Genomic DNA, 22,916 nt, shown 5'->3' with positions numbered 1-22,916 from the left:
AACCAAAACAGTTCAGATAAACATGTTTTCACTTCTTTACAAAATAAATTAAATCAAGAAAATTTAGTCATTTCAAAAGCCGATAAAGGTAATTGCCTTGTTATTCTAAATAAAAACGATTATGAACAGAAAGTAAATGATATAATACAAACCGACGATTTCGAACGTCTGAACTCAGACTCCACTAAAAACTTTACTTCAGAATTAAAAGAGTCCGTCAAAAATTCGTCATTTATTTCTCCAAGTAAATTAAAATACGTAGTTCCCATGAACCCGCGACCTCCCATCTTATACGGTTTACCTAAAATTCACAAAGAAAATAATCCTGTCCGTCCAGTAGTTTCTTATATCGGTGCCCCGACGTACGACCTTGCCAAAAAACTTAATGTAATAATAAAAAACAAATCATTATTCAATCCTCAGTATAGTTTGAAAAATAGTCTAGATTTGATAAATAAAGTAAAAAATACCAACCTTCCACCAAATGCCAAATTATTGTCTCTCGTTGTAGATAGTTTATTCACCAATGTTCCATATGAACAAAGTTTAATTATCCTTGATGACCTCTTTAAAAAACAGAGGATACATCCCGGTGAAAAGGATGACATCATCAACCTTACTAGGTTATGTATGAAACAAAATTATTTTAAATTCAAAAATCAATTCTATCGCCAAGAGGAAGGATTAGATTTAGTGATCCCATTGATCACCATTAAGTCCAATTATGGCTGAAATATTTATGGATAATTTTGAGTCTAATTACGTGGTGAGATTGAGAGCATTCTAGAAGAAACGAGGCAGTAACACCACGGCACGCCGCTCCACGCTTAATGTGGACTTTTGCTACACCAGGGGAATCCACTCGAATTTCAGGTTAAAAGAATAATAATGGAAATTAAAAATCAAACAAGAATTTGACAAAGCGGTGCTAATATTGAATTAGCATTTTATTGAGTCATTATGGTTGATTAATTTGAACTCTTCATGCTATACGCCGTCCACCACCACCCTGAGACGGCGCAGCCGGCCTTGTGTTTCCTTACGGAGGCGCAGATATGTCGACCTAGCGATACGTCATATTTAACGTACCCCGGGTATAAAATTGAGCATAATTTTTTGCCGCATGTTAGGGAGGATATCTGCTGTCGCCGTCTCGGCAAAATTGAGGGTAGGGACTTGTCTACTCTCTGGCTGCGTATAGATTAAGAGTTTGGCACTACAAGTCAGCAGATTTTGATAGGATGCGTTCCTTTTTTGCATCCTTCCCTTGGGGCAAGGTATATTTCCCTTCGGATGATCCAATTGTCGGCGCTATTGCAGTAGCCGAGGTGATACAACCGGGCATGGATATTTTTATACCAAACTCTGTAGAACCGATCGGTGACAGATCATCGTCAGTTAAAGCAGCATTTGACTGCAAAAACAGGCATATCCAACTTTGTTCTAAAGAGGAAATTTAACCGTGCCTCCAGATTCTTTAAACGGCTACTCGCGAAATCGAAGCACGTTGTCAAAATCGGCGAGCAACTTTCTAGTTACTTATTTTTTAAGTTCTGGTCGTTGTCGAAAGCTGCTCTTGGTAAATTCAACCAGCCGTCCCAGCCGCCGTTGCACATGAAGAATGACACCCTGGCGTAGAGAAAGCCGATCTTCTCTGCGTTCTTTTTGCCTCTAACTCGCCTCTTGACCTCAACGGAAAAACACCGCCGGCGAGCTGTTTCGTTGGACGTCAGGAAGTCGAGCGGGCCGGATGGCATTTCTCCAATCGTGCTTAGAACGTGTGACCCTGAGTTGACGCCGGTGCTAACGCGTTTATTCATTCCCACTCACACTCTTATTAAAAAGACGTAGTCCCTGGCTCATGGAAGTCAGCTCTTGTGCAACCGATATAAAAAAAGGAGACAGTTCGGATCTGACAAACTACAGGCATATAGCTATTACCTCCCTGCTGTCCAAAATCATGGAGAGCATAATTAACCGCCAGCTCTTGGTATACCTAGAGGGTCACCAGTTTATCAACGACCGACAGTGGCAAGGCGCTCTTCTGGCACGTAGGTCACACTAAAAGTTTTGCTTGACTTATAAAAACAACAAGTCATAACCAAAATATAATGTTTATTGGTTTTAAAAAATACTCTCCTTTACATTTTAAACATTTTTTCAAGCGATCGAACCATTTTTTAAAACAGAAGGACCACAGATCTGAAGGCATGTTTTCTACGTGCTGATTGAACGCTATCACTGCCTCTTCTCATCAAATCTTTGATTTTGGGGAAAATACAGTACTAGGTCGGGGCTATGTGTAGGATGGGTGACCAGTTGTACTTTTTCGCTTAAAATGAGTTAGTTTTGTTGGCCGTGTGTGAAGAAGCGTTGTCATGATGTATACATATACATATATAATATACATATATATAATAATATTTTTAATGATGTAGATCTTTTGCGAACTTTTTTTAACAACCAGGGTACACAAATGGTAGAATACCACTCGGTATTAACTCTTTTGATCTTCAAGTGGAATTGTGCAGATGGTAGTCGTAGCTGAGAAAAATCGCCTCATGGTGCTCAAGCAAGGTGCTTCTCTCCCAAAAGCATTTTCAAGACGAGCGGCACAGGCACCAAGGTGGAAGGCCTGGCAATTAGCCTGGATATAGCGAAGGCCTTTGTTCGTGTGTGGCACAAGGCGCTCCTCTCAAAACTTCCATCATGTGGGTTGCCCGAAAGCTTATGCAAGAGGACCTCCAGCTTCCTCACTGGGCGCAGCATACAGGTCGTTGTCGACGGTTATTGCTCGAACCTGATGCCCGTGGACACTGGAGTGCCCCAAGGCTGTGTGCTATCTCCCACGATGTTTCTTCTGCATATCAATCGTATGTTGGACATCTCCAACATACATTGCTATGCAGACGACAGCACTGGAGATGCCGTATACACGGGCCATGCAGGTCTCTTTCGGGAAATCATCGATCATCACCAGTGCCGGGAGACACATGTGTATTCTATCGAGTGCTCTCTGGAGAAGGTCGCGGTATGGGATAAATTGAACCTTGTCCAGTTTAACTCCCACAACACTAAAGCTTGCGCGTTCACCACTAAACTAACCCCTTTTGTCGTATCACCGCTCTTTGACAACACTTCCCTTAAAGCCTCGCCTAGTATCGGAATACTGGTTCTCGAAATCTCGAGCGATTGCCAATTTCGTGGCCATCTGGAGGGCAAAGACAAATTGGCTTCGAAGAAGCTAGTTGTCACTAATAGAACACAGCAATACTTCAAGGCGGCCCACATTCTAGCACTCTACACAGTGCATGTCTGGTCACACATGGAGTATTGCTGTCATCTATGGTCGAGCGCACCCCAGTATTTGCTCTTAGAATTGTCCGGGAGCCAGTGCTCTGTCAATAGCTGGATCACTTGGCTTTGCGTAGTAATGTCTCTTCATTGTGTCTTCTACCACATTTACTAGGGGAGATTTCCTAAGAACTGTTTCACCTGATTCCTGCCGCAGAATGCCACCTTCGCACGACACACTATTAGTTAGGATATCATCCCCACCATCCAGATGTGTGACGGTCCTCCACAGTGCGGGTTTCAAAGAGCTTTCTTCCACATGCTACAAAGATGTGGAATGAGCTTCTTACTGCGTGTTTCCAGGAAGATACTTCATGGGTACCTTAATAAAAGCGCATACACCTTCCTTATAGGCTGGCAACACTTCTGTGACTCCTCTGGTGTTGCAAGAGAATGTGGGTGGCAGTGATCATTTCACACCAGGTGACCCGTATACTAGTTTGTCATCCTTTTCCATAAAAAAAAGCTAGGCAGGGAGACCATTACAAGTTTTGAAGTATGAATGTCAAGTCACAGCTGTCACAAAATAAATTTTGCATCAGCACAGTAAATCCACCTGAACGTCTCAAAAAACTATAACCAGTATTTTGTACCAATAGAAAGTAGAAAACAATAAAATATAATAAAAAATGTGAATACCAAATTAAAAAAAAAAGATATACCATGTAAACTTTATTTTCATATTGCTGGAATTATGGCTAGATAAATAAGGTTCATATTTTTACAATAAATACTTTTCTCATTAGATTCCCATTATTTCATAAAACTCCAACTCTTTTGGTGTTGAAAGGCTTCCTTGAATTCCATAACAACATTTACCCTAAAAGCTTAAAATGGATCATGTGCAAATTGGGATGTTTAGCTTTGGTCAGTGTTGGGTCGTTCAAATCCCACATGAATAAATTATAATACAAGTTAATGTTAAATATATATAAACTAACAGGAGAAAAAATAACAACAAATTACTCTATTTCTATCACATGTTAAAAATTACTTTCAAACATTAGTAACAATCTCTTTATTTCTGCTATCCGAGCAGCCTGTGCTTCTACAGGTACCATAGACTGCGATACTTCCTCACCTTTAGCTAGGATTGTGTACATACTTTTTATATTATTATCCATTGCGTCACATGTTTTACCAACTGCATCTTTATATACATCCATATTTTCTGCAGTGAGTGAGGAATTTGAGTGCAAAATACTTGAAAGATTCTCTATTAGGTTATCAACAGATTGAGCTATCTTTTGGGCTTCATGTTCTAAGTCATTTAAAACTGTAATATCAATTTGTCCTATCTGTGGTGCCAATATTTGTCTATACAATTTTCCAGATGGTGTGCTTGATCTTGAAGCACTTGAGCTGCCGAAAACTGGAGTTTCTCCTTTCTTTGTAACTGGACTTGAAAGCTTAATCTTAAATTCTAAGTTGTCAGCCACGTAGTGAGTCATATCACCCTCATATCGGACATGACCATCTATGTCTAATGGCATTTTATCTTGTTTACGATTTTCCGAGGGTAAGTTGTAAGGTCTTGATGGACCAGGCTTAACAATATCATCGGATTGTCCATTATCTGAGTGAAATGATATTTCACTATATGATGCTGTCATCTTTGCGGAAATATCATCATCCATATCACCTTCATCTTGTTTTAACTTCACATCCCCAATACCCTGAATAATTTCTGTAGGTGACTGTTGGTCGTCAGACATCTTCAAGTTAACAAGATTATGGAAAATAATTTAATGACAAGCATTTCATCTATTTGAATTTCTTAAAGACTTATGTTAATAAGAATTTGTTAAACATATTATAAAGCCTTCTAAACATATTTGACGGTGTGAAGTATTCAGTGTTGTTTGAAAACTAAATAATTTGAAGTAAAATTGCAACATTCACTTTGATAACTTCTACACAACTCATAAATCAAGCGGCAAACAACAAAACGAATTTAATACAATATTACCATAGTTATCAAATTTAATTGATATTATCTAAAACTCACAAAATGCAACGAATACATAATAATTTTAAAATACTTTAATTTTATAAATAATAGGACTACTTGCGTACAATTCCACAGAACCAAAGAGGATGTAAATACTAGGTATTTACGAAATACACAGAACGCTTTTACTTTAACAACTAACGAAACTAGTGGGTACCTACAATTCGGGCGACCGGCGAATCAACATGACAGTTGACACCTGGCTCAATAAAAGGCATAAAAGGCATTTATTTTCTCAAAATTGATTCCTTTAGAATTCTTTTTGATGTCATTTGTGATAACTACTTACCAATGACGTTTGTGCAAAAAAGTTTTTGTTTCTATTTCACTATCTAGTACGAAATTTTTTTTTAATGTTTTAAACGTCTTGTGCATGTATCAGTTTATGGTAGCAGCTTTAAGTGTTCATTCGATTTATATTGAAATAAAATGGTGTATACCCATTTTGTCATTGGACATGTCCTTAAGGGAGTACGAGTTACTTAAGTAAGCGAGTTACATACTACATCATCAAAGGACACTGTGGCAGGCGACTTAGATCCCTCGCGACAAAAGTTGGTTCAGTATAAAAGTTTTATATCATCTTCTATGTTTATATTATGAGTCATAAAGTTCACTTATACCTCTGTCTACTTCAAAATTCGTGAAATTCGTAGCACAGATCTCAACGATGCTTACTTCATCTAAAACATCTATCTTGTTTTGCACAAACATTAAAAACTCGTTAGTAATAACATCCGCCATTTTCTTTTACTTAGACCACACACCACATATTTTGTTTTAACTTTTAACGCATAGTGCACGAAACACGTGCGTACGCTACGGTGACGCGAGCGTCCATGTAAATTGTAGTTGCTAATATAAATATATATATTCTACTTTAAAAAGTCTCTCAAATCTTACTTAATAAAAAAAGCATACTACTCATTAAAAGATTTTCTTGACGATAAAATAGCAAATAATAAAAATTAACTTCGACTGAACTCAATATCATTGTATAGCTAATGTCATTATATTATAAATTAAACTTAATAAGCCTATGAAATAATAAATATTGTATGATTGATGTTAATCTAAGTTTGCTTGGGATGTATATCTTTTTTTAGTATAGTACAATATATATAATTGAACTGAAACATACAGAAATTAAAAAGTGAACTATGTATTCCTCTATAAGTTTGCATGCCTTGTGGGTTAGGATAAGAGCACTTGTTAATTATAAGCCAACAACATATTATTACCTTATCTTGCAAATAAAGATGATTTGATTTGAAATGTTGTGCTTATGTTGAATTAACAAAAAGTGATATATATCCATGTATTTGCTATCAAAATAAAGTATGAAATGTAACCAATGGCGCTACTGATATTATATACCGTTGACGTTAACGGTGACACCTCGCTTAGTCAAGCTCCGTATTGTTTTAAATTTTAAAGCAGTGAAACCCGAATATTAGAATTTAAAAACTGATTAAAGTGAAAGGTATGAACTAAAGTGAACTGTGGTCAAAAAGTGTTGTTACAGAAAGTTAATTTACCGGTTTTTATTATAGAAACAAAATTAGTAGTGTGGTATGCAGTGCAAAAATTTAAAACTATTGTGGGTACAGTGAAAAAAAAAACTTTGCCGTCGGGTTGACGTAGCAGTCTCGTGTTGATCGTTTTGCCCAAGTACTTAACTCTGTGGCTAACTAAGGCGTTAGATTGTGCCGCGTCGAACCGAGTTCGAATCTCAGCTCCAAAAATATTTTGTTTTTTATTTATAATTTAATAACAAGATTATTGGGTGAAGAATTAAATTCCTACTTGAACATTCATTGAAGTTTATTATCAGCGGAACTAGGCGCTTGTGTCGATTTGAAGCATTCGCACTATGAATTTCCAAGAGTGTAATAAAAAGATAGACCGTGGATGCCTTTTAAATTGTTCCTCGTGCAAGGGTCCACACCACTTTTCCTGTATGAATATTGATTCAGCAAAATTCAAAGATCATCGTCAAGAACTGAACCGGACTGTTAAATGTGGCAAATGCAAACGTCATTCGTTGACAGATACGCCTACTCTGAACTCAACATCTTTCAACATTGACACAAATGTCAATAAAGCTAACCCAGTATTGCAGTCTCCTAACAACCAAGATCATTTCGTAACAGAAAACCGTCTTCGTGACATTCTCAGACAGGAAGTGTCACAAATAATTAAACAGCAAGTTGCCGAACAATTGAAGGACATCAAAACACAGGTTAGAAGTTACCAAGATTCCTTGGAGTTCTTTTATATTTTTTGAGATCTTCGTATTGCTTATCAATACGAAGATCTCAAAAAATCGTTGGACGAAAAAAATGAAGTCATAAAATATCTTCAAACGGACAATCAAAAACTACAAAGTTCCGTTAAAGATTTGACAACTAGGTTGAGCAACGTCGAACAACTCATGCGCGAATCTAACGATGAAATAAACGGGCTCCCTGAACATCGATCCGAAAATCTGTCCGCAACTCTTATAAGCCTTGCTGAAGCTGTTGGATGCTCTATTGGAGATGCTGATATTCAACATGTTACTCGCGTGGCTAAATTGGACAAAGAAACTATAAGGCCCCGAGCTGTAAGAGCAAAACTACGAAGTGCTCGTCAACGTGATACCCTCTTAGCCGCAGTCACAAAGTTCAATAAAAATAAAAAGGCTCATGAAAAGCTAAACTCTGGCCATTTCGGTGTTTCTGGAAGTGCTCCTCTTGCCCCAATCTACGTTAGCGAACATCTTACCCCAGCAAATAAGTCTTTACATGAAGCTGCTCGAACAACGGCTAAAGTCTCGGGCTATAAGTATGTATGGGTTCGTAACGGGCGAATCTATATGAGAAAAGACGAAACGTGCTCCTGCATTCTAATCCGCAGTCATGACACTCTCAAGTCAATTACTTAGGAACTATATGTATTTTATGTTTTAGATTTAAATGCGACTCAGTTTTCCATTTCCAAATTCGATTCTGTTGACATATATTATCAGAACGTAAGAGGTATACGTACAAAAACTAATGAAATATATTAAAATATTCTTCAAAATGAATATAAAATTATAATTTTTACCGAAACATGGTTAAACAATCAAATATTTGATAACGAATTCATCGATGGTCGTTATGTGGTCTACCGCCGTGATCGCCATACTTCCAGTAATAGCAAGTTAGATGGCGGAGGAGTTATGATAGCAGTAATGAAAGACATAACTTCAGCACGTATCAGTCATTATGAAAGCGAATGTCGAAGATCTATGGATAACTATAGAGTTGAATCTGAATAGCATCCTTAAAAAAATAAAAATTTGTGCTGTCTATTTACCTCCACCTGTCAAACTTCACACTCAAGCTGCTATTATTAATAACGCTAACTCTGTCATCGATCATACAGAAGAATTAATTATAATTGGAGATTTTAATCAGAGCTCAATTATCTGGTCACCCGTAAACAACAGTACATACACTCTACCATCATACCACCACAATCCCTTAGGTTATAATTTGATTGATTTTATCTCTACTAATAATTTATACCAAATCAATAATATTCAAAAAGCAAACGGCAATATATTAGACTTAGTACTTTGCAGTTTCAACTCTGTAAATATAAGTAAACCATTACAATTATTGTCTAAATTAGATCCGTATCATCCTAATCTCGTTTTAAATCTAAGTTTTCCCAACCTTACCTTCTTTAAACCTAAGCCCCGTAGCGATTATAATTATTTCAAAGCCGACTATGATGCTATTAAAAAAGAATTAAAGAGCTATCCATGGCAGGACCAACTAAAAGAAAAACATGTAAATGAAATGGTTTCTGTCCTATATAACAAGTTGTGGAAAACTATATCAAAATATGTACCAAAGCGCAAGGTGATAACTTCCAGATATCCTCACTGGTATGCTGGACAACTAATAAAATTACTTTCGGAAAAAAATAAAGTCCGTGCAAAATATAAAAATTATAGAAACCCGCGGGATCGACTGGAATTTGAAATCCTCCGGAATCGGTGTCACTCCTTACATGATCATTGTTTGTCTGTTTATAGGGACAATATTGAGGACAATATAACAAAAGATCCAAAGGCGTTTTGGCGATACATTAAGGATAAAAAGAAAAATAAATGTAAACTACCTGACAGAATGACTAAAGACCGTGGCAAATATCGGCCCTGAAATAGTTAACCTTTTTGCCTCCCACTTTTATTCAGTGTACTCTAATATAAAGACTTCTACACACAATCACCCATCACAAATACTATCGGACACACTCATCAATTGTATTTATACAACAGAAACAGACATTATTAAAAAAATCAAAAAAATAAATATTTTTAAAGCTAGCGGCCCTGACGATATCCACCCATTTTTCATTAATAAATGGAGTACTGTTCTCTCTTTTCCTCTGTTTCTAATTTTTAACAAATCATTACAAGATGGCATATTCCCGGAAGTATGGAAAGAATGCAAAATAGTGCCTATATTTAAAAAGGGCGACTTATCGAAAGTAGAAAATTACCGGCCAGTTGCAATACTATCTTGCCTTGCCAAGCTCTTTGAATCTCTTGTTACTCCTACCATAACTAGGCATATCAGTGCCACTATTTCAAATAACCAACACGGGTTTTTCAACGGAAGATCTGTCCAAACAAACTTAGTTTCCTACGTTTCCAATATTTGCAGTGACATAGATAAGGGCCATGAAGTACACAGTATCTATACAGATTTTAAAAGCGCATTTGACAAAGTTGACCACAATTTGCTTACACTGAAATTAAAAACCGCCGGTGTATGTGGTTCACTTCTTAACTGGCTTATATCTTATTTAGGAATGAGATCCCAAATAGTGATGACCAACGGTTATAAGTCACATACTTACTATGCAACCTCTGGTGTGCCGCAAGGATCCCACCTTGCACCAATCTTATTCTTGTTATTTATCAACGATATTAGTTCAGTAATACTCCACTCCAAATTCTCAATATTTGCGGACGATTTGAAGCTTTATGTTACCGCATCCCCTGTCTCCTGTGCACAACTACAAGCCGATTTAAATAGAATATGGACATGGTGTAACACTAACAATATGTATTTAAATATCAGCAAGTGCTTCCTTATAAAATTTACCCGCAAAAAGAAACCATCGAATTTTGTTTACACGTTAAATAATACAGAGATACAAGAAGTAAGTGAAATCCGTGATTTAGGTGTTCTTATCGATAATCAACTCACATTCAATTCGCACATAGACTCAGTCGTTAAAAAATCTACGCAGATGCTTGGCTTTATGAGACGCAACACCAATAAATTCCGTCGTGTAAAAACTAAAATACTGCTGTTTAATGCTCTAGTACGAACCCATATTGAATACGCAAGTGTTGTTTGGAATCCTTTCTACAGTTTGCAGTCGCAACGCATTGAATCAATACAGCGGTCTTTTTCGAGACATCTAGCTTTTTCAACACCTGGAATATCTTATAGATGCCCTTATACCCAACGCCTCGACTTCTTTAAACTTCATTCACTAAAATCTCGTTGCAGCTACCTAGATTTATTATTTCTGCACAAAATAGTTCATAATAAAATAAATAATTCTGACCTTCAAGAATGCATATCCCTCTCAGTACCCTTTAAATACCCAAGACAGACGATATCCAAGATCTTTCACATTCCTTACTGTAGAACAAACATTGGACTCAACGCCCCCATCGTCAGGCTTTGTAGATTATACAACGAAGTAAACTCAAAAAATTCAGAAATCGATATTTTCAACGATAATTCAAAAAAGTTTGTAAAAATTCTCGCACATCAAGCTATCCTGTGATTTTTTTTTCCAAGTAGTATGTACCTATATTTTAACCATATAAATTATATCCTTACTTTATATACATTTTAGTACTTAGACATTTTTGACTGTATAAAACACACTGTTCACTGTTACCATTGAATGATGTGTTCATCTTTAATTGTTACATATATCAGAATAATTGTACCAAGCATAAGTTTATATAAATGTGTAATATATGTAATGTTGATGATCCAAATAAATAAATAAATAAATATATGGAACAGAGATAGATATAGATCTGTCATCCGAAGAATAAGAAATTCGAAATTCATTCACCTGGACACAAAGTTTATTTTTAAAGTCAAAATTAGAAGTCATAGTTCGTAGGTAATATATTATTCTTTGCAATTCACCCACATTGCGACTTCATGCCTTATCACGACGAATGACTATTTTACGATGAAATCTGAATTTCGTATTCCGAACACGACCTGCGAAGAGCGTTTTCATCGAGTGTGACTTTTACCAGTCAATGAGAACATAAGTGGCAGGTGCGACGTTTAAAAACGTATCTCATAAGATTTTTCAATTATTGCTACTCATGAAATTGTTCCATCCCTAGGTTAGAATAAACCAACCTAAAACTATTTATCTACAAGTCAGATAAGCTAACATCGAAACTGAGGCGAGAAGCAACCATTCTCCCTCTCCACGTTCCCTACCCCGCCGTTATCCTGTTATCACTTTTAACAACTTAACACACTGAACACCCGTAGATTATTATTCATTATTATACTGTTAAGCTCGTTTTCTTACATTTTTTTCTAGCATCAGAACATAACAGAATTATAAATAATTACTAAATATTGTTCGGAATATAATAAAATATAAAAAAGTTCGTTATGGTAGGTAAGGCAGATAAGGAAATTACTATAGCTATTAATTGATAAGGACATAAACGATCGGGTTTTTTTAAAATCTGTTGAATTTGTAACATTATATTGTGTACATACCTTAAAACTTTCGGGTTTACACTCGGTGGTACAACATTAACGTCCAATAACTCAAAAAGTATAAAAATTAGAAAATAAAAGTTATAACCAAAAAATGTACATAGAAAAGCTGATCCATAATATTCACACCCTTTTTAAACAAATGAAAAAAAAAAATGGATGGCATCCATCCATTTTAATTTTTTGACAATATTTTAAGATTTCTCGGCCAAGATAGAAAAACCCGTTCATTTAATGGCCATAAATCGAAAACAGTAAGTTGCGAAATTTTATTTTCTACATTAATGGTCTTTCTTAACTTCTGCCTTTATGTGCATAGTTTGGAGATATCGGCCATAAACTTTTTTCAAGAGCTCCATTTGGATCGCGCAGCATTTTGTGATTTTATTCTTAGTATGTTACCTGTGTTAAAACTTACAAAAAAAATTACGAAAATTGTGTGTTAGTTTAAATTCTATTTTTACTAGCCTATTTGTTGGAATCAAACATGGACATTCATGTTGTCTCGCCAAAATCACGTCACACATCCTGAGGATGCCTCGTGTAGAGGCGAAACACGTGTCGAATTGTTTAAAAACAAATATTGGCGGAATTAACACTAAAGAAAGCTTAAATCATTTGTATGTACATACAATACAAAAATAAAAACAAAACTAGCGACTTGCCAGAAAGCGATGGAAAGGAGTATGTTGAAAATCAGAAAAATTCATTAGGAAAAGGACAAATTTGATAGATGCTCTTGAGTACGCTGTAACACAAAAAGGCGCTGGGCAGGTCATGTGGCGAGATTCATGGACAAAAGATGGACAGTAGAAATGACAATTTGGGAAGGACCATCTGGCAAAAGAAATAGAGGCCGCCCAAGAAACAGATGGGTAGATGACAATAAAATTAGCAGGAAAAGAATGGAGCGGAAAAGAACAGAGGAGGGATACATGGTGTAAGCTGGAGGAGGCCTATACCCGCAGTGGGGTTCGAATAACATAACTTTTATATTTTATATTATACGCGTAGTGTAAGTGTAGTAAGATTATATTATTATGTATTTGAACGTTGTTGGAATTAATTAAAGGCTTATTATTATTATTTGTTTGAAATCGCTTTTGTTGGGATTTTCTTGCTGACTGTACCTACTAGAATTCATTGTCATGTCATTCGAGACAGGTTGAGAGTTGACGGCCTTAATTTTCTTTTTCTTTGGCACTGCACAGTATGCGCATTCAGCCAATGTCGACGGACTTATATAAAAGCGTTTACACTCATTTTTTTATTTATAGTCAGTGCTAGAATAGAGAACGTGTTATTTTTTATTTTATTATTATTTCCTTGGACATAAGTACTATAAATTAGATTATATTAAAGTGTTCTATAAGTAGAGCCAATCAAAATAATATATTATACCAAAATTGCCATAAAAAAATTATATGTTAGCGTCGACTTAAATCTTTTTCGGCAGGTTAATATAAGACAAAAGGCAACATGTTCAACAACCACCGGATGGTCATTGCTAAAACCCAAAGCTCGTGAACGGTGTAACTCCCCAAGGATGTGTGCTATCTCCTACACTGCTTCTTCTATATTATCTCAATTATATGTTGGAAATCTTTAACGAACATTCCTATGCAGGTCTCTTCTCGGGGAAACGTTGACCAGTGGCGGAATAAACTTGTGTCTTCTGTCATTTCCACTCTGTAGAAGGTCGCGGAATGGGGTAAAATAAACCTTGTCCAATGTAACCCCCAGAAGACTCAAGTTTGCCTCGTATCTGAATACTAAGTCTCGAAATCTCTAGTAATTGAAATTTCCGCGTTAATCATGGAAGTCGAAGGCTTAGGCGTCATAAATAGAGTGTTTGTATGAATTGCGTAGAGACGTCACTTCATTTTGTGTGTTTTACAGCATCTATCATGGGGAGTGTTTCGGAAGAGCTATGTGACATGATTCCTACCAGCGAATTCTACCATCGCACGTCATGCGACAAATTTAGAATATAATCCCCACCTTCTGAATGTGTTTTATTCGTCCACACTTCCACAGTACGGTTTCAAAGGAACTTTTCCACGTACTTATTTTGCGCGGTTTTTATGGGACAAAAAAAACAATAGTTAAACGTTAAACTTTAGTATTGGTGTGTAATGTATTAATTTGTAAATAGTTTCATAATAACAATTGAAAATGGCTTACCGAATTTAAAGATTTTGTATTTAAATATGTGGTAGTGGAAGTTTGATGTAAATCGGCTTCTACCGTCGAATCCAAGTCATAGTTAAATAATCGTTATTATCTTATCGGTAGGTCTATCTAGGGGTTCATTCTTTAAGTCGATGTTTTCTGTACGGAAACGATTGCTCAGAAAAGCATTGCCAATCTTATACGTACTTATGAAATCACATTGGTATCTGGCGAGAATCAAACCGAGGGCGCCGTTCTTATGCCATAGGTTCATAGTGAGATACCCTAATATTTTGACGTAATAATTTATAAACGTCATATTTGCGGGAGTTTTTGACAGATGTTATAAAAACAAAGCCAGAGTCAAATTTCAGATAAAAAATCGTCGAACACAAACTGATATAAAGTTTTTGTGAAATTAATCAATGCTTTGATTTAACAATAACTTTTATTTTCATTAAGGTAAGAGGAGCAGTATGCAAGTTACAGTGAGAAGTGATAAGTTTAGTTACGATATTTGCCAGTAAACCTTAACATGGCGCTGGTATAACGACATGTGCATTAGATTTTGTTCATTTTCATCTTTGTTTTCATAATTTACACAATTTAATTGTGTTATTTCTAATTAGAAAAGAGTGCAGATATATGAGTGGCTTTTGTTTTTGCAATTTACATTGTTTAATACGTACTTTTAACTTATGACACTTGTGTAAGGCAATGGTGAAAACCAGGCGTAGTAACGGTGAGAATGGGGAGGTTGAGGATGGGAATGATACACCGAACGAAGCTGGAAGTGTGTCCGATGAGAAGGTGATGATTTACCAGTAATGGGAATGCGCTTTTAATGTGGAAATCTAACCATGCTTTTCATAGAAAAATCCCTTTGTTTTAGTTTAAAAGGACATCCTGTTCCCACCTCCTTTAAGTTTTTATTGCACGACAAGTTAGCAATGTTTGTTGTACTGGGTTTTGTTTTTATTTCTTGTGTTTAAGAAATGTCTTAAATGACATCTGGCTGTTGCTGGCTCATCATGAAAAATATCTCAACATAGATACTGTAGCCCTAGTAATAAGTAGTGCATGGCCAGTAATTCTAAAATAATGCTTCACATTTAAAAATATGAATGTTGATTTTGATATTTTAAGGAATTAGAAGTTATGAATGTTCTTAATTTCAGGCATCAAACTGGTCACAGAGAGAGCTAAGGAGTAGTCAGTTTAAAGTTAAGAGAAAGATTCAAAGCTGGCCTACAAGATGTAAGACATTTTTATGAATTTATTTTACAATTATTATAATGCAATTATGAATTGCTTCAGAGGTTCATAGAAATATTTATGGTGAAAGTTGCTTGGTCTTATAGGATTTGTTATGCAATCATAATCCATATAATATCTGTACAAAATGTGAATAACTTAGATAATTTATACATCTTGATAGTCTCTTGCTGTTAGACAACAGATTAAAACAGGCCAGGAATTTAAGTTTAGTGTGTGTGACAAGCTATGTCTTACACTCGCGATTTGTATGATATTTAGTGTTAGAGTGTGTGCATTGCTCAAAGTAGTAATTTTTTCAATGTTTTCACAGCTATCATAGTCTATCTAGACATATAAATTATCTAAGGTGAATAAGTGTTAAAATATTTATAAATTTATAAGACACAGGTCAACTTATTTAGGCTGTGTTTATATTATACACTTTAATCTTCTATGTTTGGCAAGTGCCCTCGTGCCGCGGTATTGAATAGATCGGTGCCATTTTGGCGCAACCACAGCTTTTATTTTAGCGCATTTATTTTATGTGTTTTAATAGATTGCTTATAATTAGGACGAAATGAGAGAATATATAAGAAAACTATTGAAACAAGCTATAAGACAATGCAAAATAAACTATCTTATAAACAAAATGAGAGTCAGAACTTAGTCAGGGTGTAGTGTACCGAATGGCACTTCCGATTTTGGAGTACATGAAAGATCTAGTGCCAAAGTTTGATGATTTTCATTTGAGGTTTCTCTGTTTTATTTAGATAGCCGTAGCTGTAGACGGCGAACCATCACAATGCCTAGGCTAATGTTTCCAGAGAGTGACACAGAACCAGATAAATATACTAGAAGGTAAAAAAAAAAATTATTTAGTAATCATCACACTTTTACACAAATTATCTTGACCCAAACTAGTCATAGTCTGTATTTTGGGTATAAGACACCAATATATTTAATATGATATACTTACTTAAACATACATATATAAACATCCATGACTCTGAAACAAACATCCATATTCATCATATAAATGATTGCATCTACCGTTCAAACCTGGATAAAATAATAAATAATCTATAAATTGCTACCATTCTATCTAAATGTTGCTGAATCATGGGAAAAATTTGCATTAAAATTTTAAACAAAGTTAGGATTGAAGTAAGCAACTATAATGAATAAAAACAAAAAAAATTGTATAACAGAAAAAACATGTTCATAATTTAAAAGTGCTCCCATTTGCTATATCTACTAACTAGTTGGTTGTGTAAAAAAAGAATGCTGGAAGAGTTTCTTGCGCCGCTTCTCTCTCAGAGCGCCATTTGTTTCCGAAGCGCTAGTAGTATCTAGTATATTAGAAATGACATCAAAAAAAAATTCTAAAGGTATCAATTTTGAGAAAATAAATGTTTTTTATGCCTGTTTAATGGACACTGAAATGTAGATTCCATAGAAGTTATGAATAACATTGGGTACCTTCTTGGTAATTTCAGGTGTTTTTAAATTTTTCATTCTACAGCTTGGAAAATCATTTCACTTTATCATTAACACCTCATTTACCTTCATAGTGAAGATACTGTGTTCATTTGGTTACTAAAATTAGTAATGCGACTTCATACATAACTGAATTTGGAAGCAATGTTTTATTAGAATAATTTGTGTAATTCTTTGAAAAAATAATTGAGATCATTTAGATATAACTTCTGTAGATAACACTGATATTTAATTAGCAACACATCTATATATATATATAAAACTGAATTGCTGTTCGTTAGTCTCGCTAAAACTCGAGAACAGCTGGACCGATTTGGCCAATTTAGGTCTTGAATTATTTGTGGAAGTCCAGGGAAGGTTTAAAAGGTGAATAAATAGGAAAATGCTGCTAAATTAAATAAAAACAACAAATTTGTTTTTCCTTTGATGTGCCCATACATACATTTCTATGAGAGAATTTATTGACACACAGTTTGACAGTTCTCCTGTGAAACAATTTCATTACGACAGCAGGGTGCATATTTTACGAAGTAATTTTTGATGTTATGATATATTATTGACAAATTCATATAAAAACATTATTTTATATATTATATACAGAACAATGTCTGTCCGGTCAGCTAGTATTGTATATTTATCATCAAAAAGTTTTAAATTATTTATTATTGTTATAAGACCGAAGGTAAGTTATTCGAGAGCAGGTTGTAATACTGACTAACAGTACTCTGTAAAGGTATAAATTTTTATGGTCATAAAAGCTGTGCACTTTTACTAAAGATCTTTGAGTGTTATAGATATCAGATTAAATGGAAATTTAGTGAAAGCATTGTTTACGATGTTTTGAAGAGATTTCCAAAAAAAAAAAAGAAAAAAAAAATGTTTTACTATTTTTTTTTTAGGTTTATACTTTAAGCAAAGTATTTAATTAAATTACACACACAAAAGAGGAGAAAAACAATATAAGGATTTATGATATATGAGTCATTCCTCGCCTCTTTTTTTTATGGAAAAGGAGGACAAACGAGCGTACGGGTCACCCGGTGTTAAGTGATCACCGCCGCCCACATTCTCTTGCAACACCAGAAGAATCACAGGAGCGTTGCCGGCCTTGAAGGAAGGTGTACGCGCTTTTTTTGAAGGTACCCATGTCGTATCGTCCCGGAAACACCGCACAAAGAAGGATCTTTTTTCATATTTTATTTCGATGGAGTCAATCCTGTTCTTCTTACGCAGCTTCAAATCCTCTGTCCCGGAGCGTTAAACAGCGAACCATAGATGACGCTAGTGGCCTCATACCGGAAACACAGAAGATAATATACTGGTCCGACAACACTCAAATAATTCACCTTCGCACTACACGTCACAAATGACGATATCATCCATCTGGACGTGTGGCGCACCAACACCAGTGCGGTTTTCAAGGAGCTTTTTTCCAAGCTGTGGAATGAGCTTCCTTGTGTGTTGTTTCCAGGACGATACAACATGGGCATCTTACAAAAAGCGTGTAACCTTTCTAAAAGGCCGGCAACGCTCATGTGATTCCTCTGGTGTTGCAGGAGAATGTGGGCGGCGGTGATCACTTAACGCACGCTCGATTTTCCTCCTTAATTACCATAAATAAAGGCAAATTGTATTTGTAAGACTTTAGTTATTACGGGGTCGAGAGTACATTAAAATGGGTGTTTGAACTGAATTGTCAGGTAATAATTATCACAAACATTAGTGATGTGATCATTGGCATAGGATCTGTGTTCTTGATCCCCGTCTACGTGGTTATGAGGTTTATGTTTTATTTACCATCATATTATAATATATCAGGCATTGATTTTGAAAACTTTCAACTTTTGTAGGTCCCGCCAGGTGAGAGTATTTTTTGCAGAAGAAAATGACACACCTAACAGAAGTATCAAAATACGTAGAAGCCGTGGTCCGATAAAAAACTATATGGAAGAAAGTGAAGACAAACAACAGAGTAAGTATATTTAAGCGACAAATTTAAATAAAGAATGTGGATTTAACTAAAGTTGCCATCCGCTGTCTGTCTGTACACCCCTTAACTCCTGAAACACTTCAGCGCGGGTTGGTGCTGAATAGACACACGACTGGAGGAGAACACTTGCTTACATTATTATTTAAGCACACTTTTGCCGTTCTGTTATCAGACTGCGAATGATATGTCCATATGTATATAGAACGTCATTAGTTTTAGTATTTAATAAATTTTAGATGTGTAGGTAAATTTAGTTTATTTGTTTATCTACACCCATGCTTTTAATCCTCTATTATAGATTCTACAGTAAGCTTATTGCCAACATTAAAACACCCAATGTCCTAATAACCATTACATCATCCAAACGAGTATTGTAATGTTGTACTGAATTTCATAATAACACTCCTTTGTTTTTTTTCGATCCCTTCATGTGCAAAGAGTTTCAACAGACAGCCACATTCTTATTGCTCGATGCGTAGTATCTCTATGAATTTCAAAAAAAGAATATTTTCGTTTAGGCGCGTTCCACACTACCAGAACGTCGCGCGCCGTAAAAATAGCTAGGTTATTCGAATCCCCGCCATTTTTATTCGATATTTTTATTGTTTATTTTCAAAAATTGAGCGATTTATTTTAAACGCTGCAAAAGAACATAATATTCAAGTGAATTTTAATAATTGCACTATACAAAATGTAAATTACTACTAAAATAAATAATTATTTCATTAATACTTAGTTTAATTGTATATAATTATATTAGGTTACTACTAGGACTGGCTGTTTTAATGTTAGCAGTAAGCTAACTGTTTCAGAATCTTTTAGAGGATTCAATTATGGGTGTAGATAAAGTCTTGTATGCAACTGTTGATAATTAGGTATTAAAACACTCATGTGATACTATTATCACTTATATACTTATATATAATCCACATTCGTGTTTTAATGCCCCTTATTACACAACAGTTGCATAAATAACTAAAAAACACCTAATACATATTATATGTGCCTCCATAGGCACTATAGTCGTAATATCAATTAGTCTGAATAACCGAGGCTTTACTGAATATGCTTGTATGTTGATAATTGACATAAAGAAGACAGACATGATAGATTGATTTACTAATGTTACAGATGGACTGGTGTAGTGGTGCGTTTCGTACTAGATTTCTGTGTAATAAAGGCTTATACATCCCAAATTACAATACAGCAACATTCAGGGGTAGCTTCACGTACTCAGCGACAAAATGTTGGAATAATATACCACCATCAATTCACAACTTAAGTTCGAAACCTTCTGTCAAAAAACATTATAAATTATTCTTATTTAACTATCGAAAGAACTTGTCGTTGGCTGCCAGAGTCGTTTCTTCCTATTTATTATAATTTATGTTTAAAGTACAAATTAAATTTTGAAAAACATTTTATTTTATGAACGATACGGGACTCTAACGCACGATCTTCGGCGTTCCGTGCCGGTGCTCTCACCAACTGAGCCAACCAAATTGTAAGAGTAACGTATCGTTATAAAATCTTGTTTGCTTTGTTCAACTCTCAGGTTGTGGCTTCATCTACAGGATCTACTTTTTAGAGTTGATAACCTGCTCAACTCCAAAATTTGCCTTTTAGATTGTTTCCCCCTTATTCATAATAGTCTGCTAACTTAAAGCATTGCTAATTCTCACTCTGTCTTCTTCTATTGACCTAAGTCAGAATGAGAAAAAACACTCCTTAGCAGCTGTTTTAGATTAGCGAACAATTATGAATAAGGGGGTTTAAGTTTAAGTATTTTAATATTAGTAAATGTTCTAGATTGTTAAAGTTTAAGTTATTGTACTATAAGTACTTTTAAATTTTTGTCTTTTTCTCTTATGGTGATAGTTTATATTAAATAGATGGTTTTTTTCATTCGGGGCCTTCTGAAAACTGATGAAGGGTCCTATTCGGCAATATACAATCTGCTGACATTGCAGGAAAGGCATACTGTCTCGGACATAATGTTCTTACATGATGTGCTGAGCGGTCGTCTCAACTGCCCCTCTCTTCTGGCAGGAATATGCCTACGCGCTCCGTCGTTGCGCACCCGTGACATTTCTACTTTTCAAGTTCCTACTCGTCGTACTAATTATGGCCAGAACAGTGTTCTCACTCGTTGCACAAATGTATATAATAAATCCTTCAAAGATATAGATCCATTCTACGGTTCTAGGTTGACCTTTAAAAAGCACAGCATAAAAAGTATTGTAGAGAAATCTCATTTGTAGCAAATATCTTTATTTATTTATTAATAGATTAAACTATTAAATCTATGTATTGTACTATTAAATCTGTGTATCTATCATGTTTTTCTCTTACTTATATTCATTTTTCATACTTATACATATAATCCATTATGCAGCCAACACAAGCACCTTTAAATACTTTTTTTTTAATTTCTCTGATCGTGTGTTATTCATTGTTCATTTTTTTCTTTATTATTGTAAACACTGGTGTTCCTTCCATTAGGTAAACTGTGGTAGACTATAATTGGCTATGTTTTTGTATTTAACTATAAGTGATTATTTTGTATTAAGCTGTTGTCAACCCAAATAAAATACACACACCATAGTTAAGTCCAAAATTGTATCTTTTTGTGATTATGTCGAATAAAGAATGTCTATGTCTTTGCAGATGTGCGGCGCAGCTGTAGGAAGCGTAAACTGCTACATCACAATTTCAACGAAAGCTGGATCACAAACGAGCTCAAGGTCAAAGGGTATCCGGACCTCTACGGGTACCAGGGGACTAGCTCCTCAGATGAGTTCACATCAGGCGACGAGGCTCGGGTTAATAACAAGAAACTAGTGAGTTGTGTTTTATACAAATATTGATAGATAATATAAGAAATAAGAAAAAAATATTTTATGCCACACACATAAAAGTACTTACATTCTAAATAATTTGTTAAGTTTTTAAAGTGATAACCCTCACTTCTAGGATTAAGACACAAATAAAATTTGAAAAACAAAATTTTATGAACGATGCGGGACTCGAACCCACGACCTCCGGCGTTCCGTGCCGGTGCTCTAACCAACTGAGCTAACCGTTCGAGTGACGTATCGTCGTAAAATCTTGTATGCTTTGTTCAACTCTCAGAGTGTGGCTTCATCTACAGGACAGTAAAATCCAAATACCTAATATATATTCCTAATCCTAACTTAACTAAATATGCTGTGTGGCAAAAGAAAAGGCCGATGCTCAGCGTGTGCTGTAAACCAATACCGGCTGCAGCGCTGATTTTCAGCATTGACCTGGTAAACTGTCGGAGCTAATATGATCTAACCGTATAAAAATGTAAACAATAAAGTCGATGCTGTAGATGAAGCCACAATCTGAGAGTTGAACAAAGCATACAAGATTTTACGACGATACGTCACTCGAACGGTTAGCTCAGTTGGTTAGAGCACCGGCACGGAACGTCACTCGTACGGATGGCTCAGTTGGAAGAGCGCTCGCGCGAACGCGAGAGGTCGCGACTTCGAATCCCGCATCGTTCATAAATTTTGTTTTCAAATTTAATTTGTGTAATCTAATGTAACTTTGTTCAAAATCGCAAATCTCCTAAATAAACGGTCTTACAAATAAACTTGGTATAAAGTTATAACTGATGATAAACAAAGAAAATGCAAAATGTTTACAATATCGTTGACAACACTGTCAATACAATGATAATTCTGAAGTTTTCCGAATGACAAGCTGCCTTGAAAGTAAACGCGGGAAACGTTAGACGTCCGAACAAACCATTCGTAAGCAAAATGTCTATTAGTAAACATTTTAC

At 35.4% G+C, this 22,916-nt stretch overlaps 2 protein-coding genes across 2 annotated transcripts in view; one reads left to right on the top strand and one right to left on the bottom strand.

Annotated features, from left to right (window-relative positions):
* Window positions 1–4,011: 4,011 nt before the first annotated feature.
* LOC126973911 (BLOC-1-related complex subunit 6) lies at window positions 4,012–5,452 on the bottom strand. The gene has a single exon (XM_050821282.1). The coding sequence runs from the start codon at window positions 5,067–5,069 to the stop codon at window positions 4,338–4,340; it is 732 nt and encodes a 243-aa protein (XP_050677239.1). The 5' UTR covers window positions 5,070–5,452; the 3' UTR covers window positions 4,012–4,337.
* Window positions 5,453–14,687: 9,235 nt separating this feature from the next.
* Window positions 14,688–22,916, top strand: part of LOC126973851 (ATPase family AAA domain-containing protein 2-like) — a 36,391-nt gene continuing 28,162 nt past the window's right edge. The window contains exons 1-6 of the mRNA XM_050821198.1: window positions 14,688–14,820; window positions 15,073–15,168; window positions 15,537–15,615; window positions 16,386–16,473; window positions 18,963–19,084; window positions 21,770–21,942. Coding sequence (XP_050677155.1) covers window positions 15,076–15,168; window positions 15,537–15,615; window positions 16,386–16,473; window positions 18,963–19,084; window positions 21,770–21,942 — 555 coding nt within the window. The 5' untranslated portion in view covers window positions 14,688–14,820; window positions 15,073–15,075. The remainder of the gene's footprint in view (window positions 14,821–15,072; window positions 15,169–15,536; window positions 15,616–16,385; window positions 16,474–18,962; window positions 19,085–21,769; window positions 21,943–22,916) is intronic.

Source organism: Leptidea sinapis, chromosome 30, assembly GCF_905404315.1.
Source record: "Leptidea sinapis chromosome 30, ilLepSina1.1, whole genome shotgun sequence".
Lineage (NCBI taxonomy): Eukaryota > Metazoa > Arthropoda > Insecta > Lepidoptera > Pieridae > Leptidea > Leptidea sinapis.
Note: the sequence above shows the minus strand (reverse complement) of the source record. Positions and strands in the feature narration are given on the sequence as shown.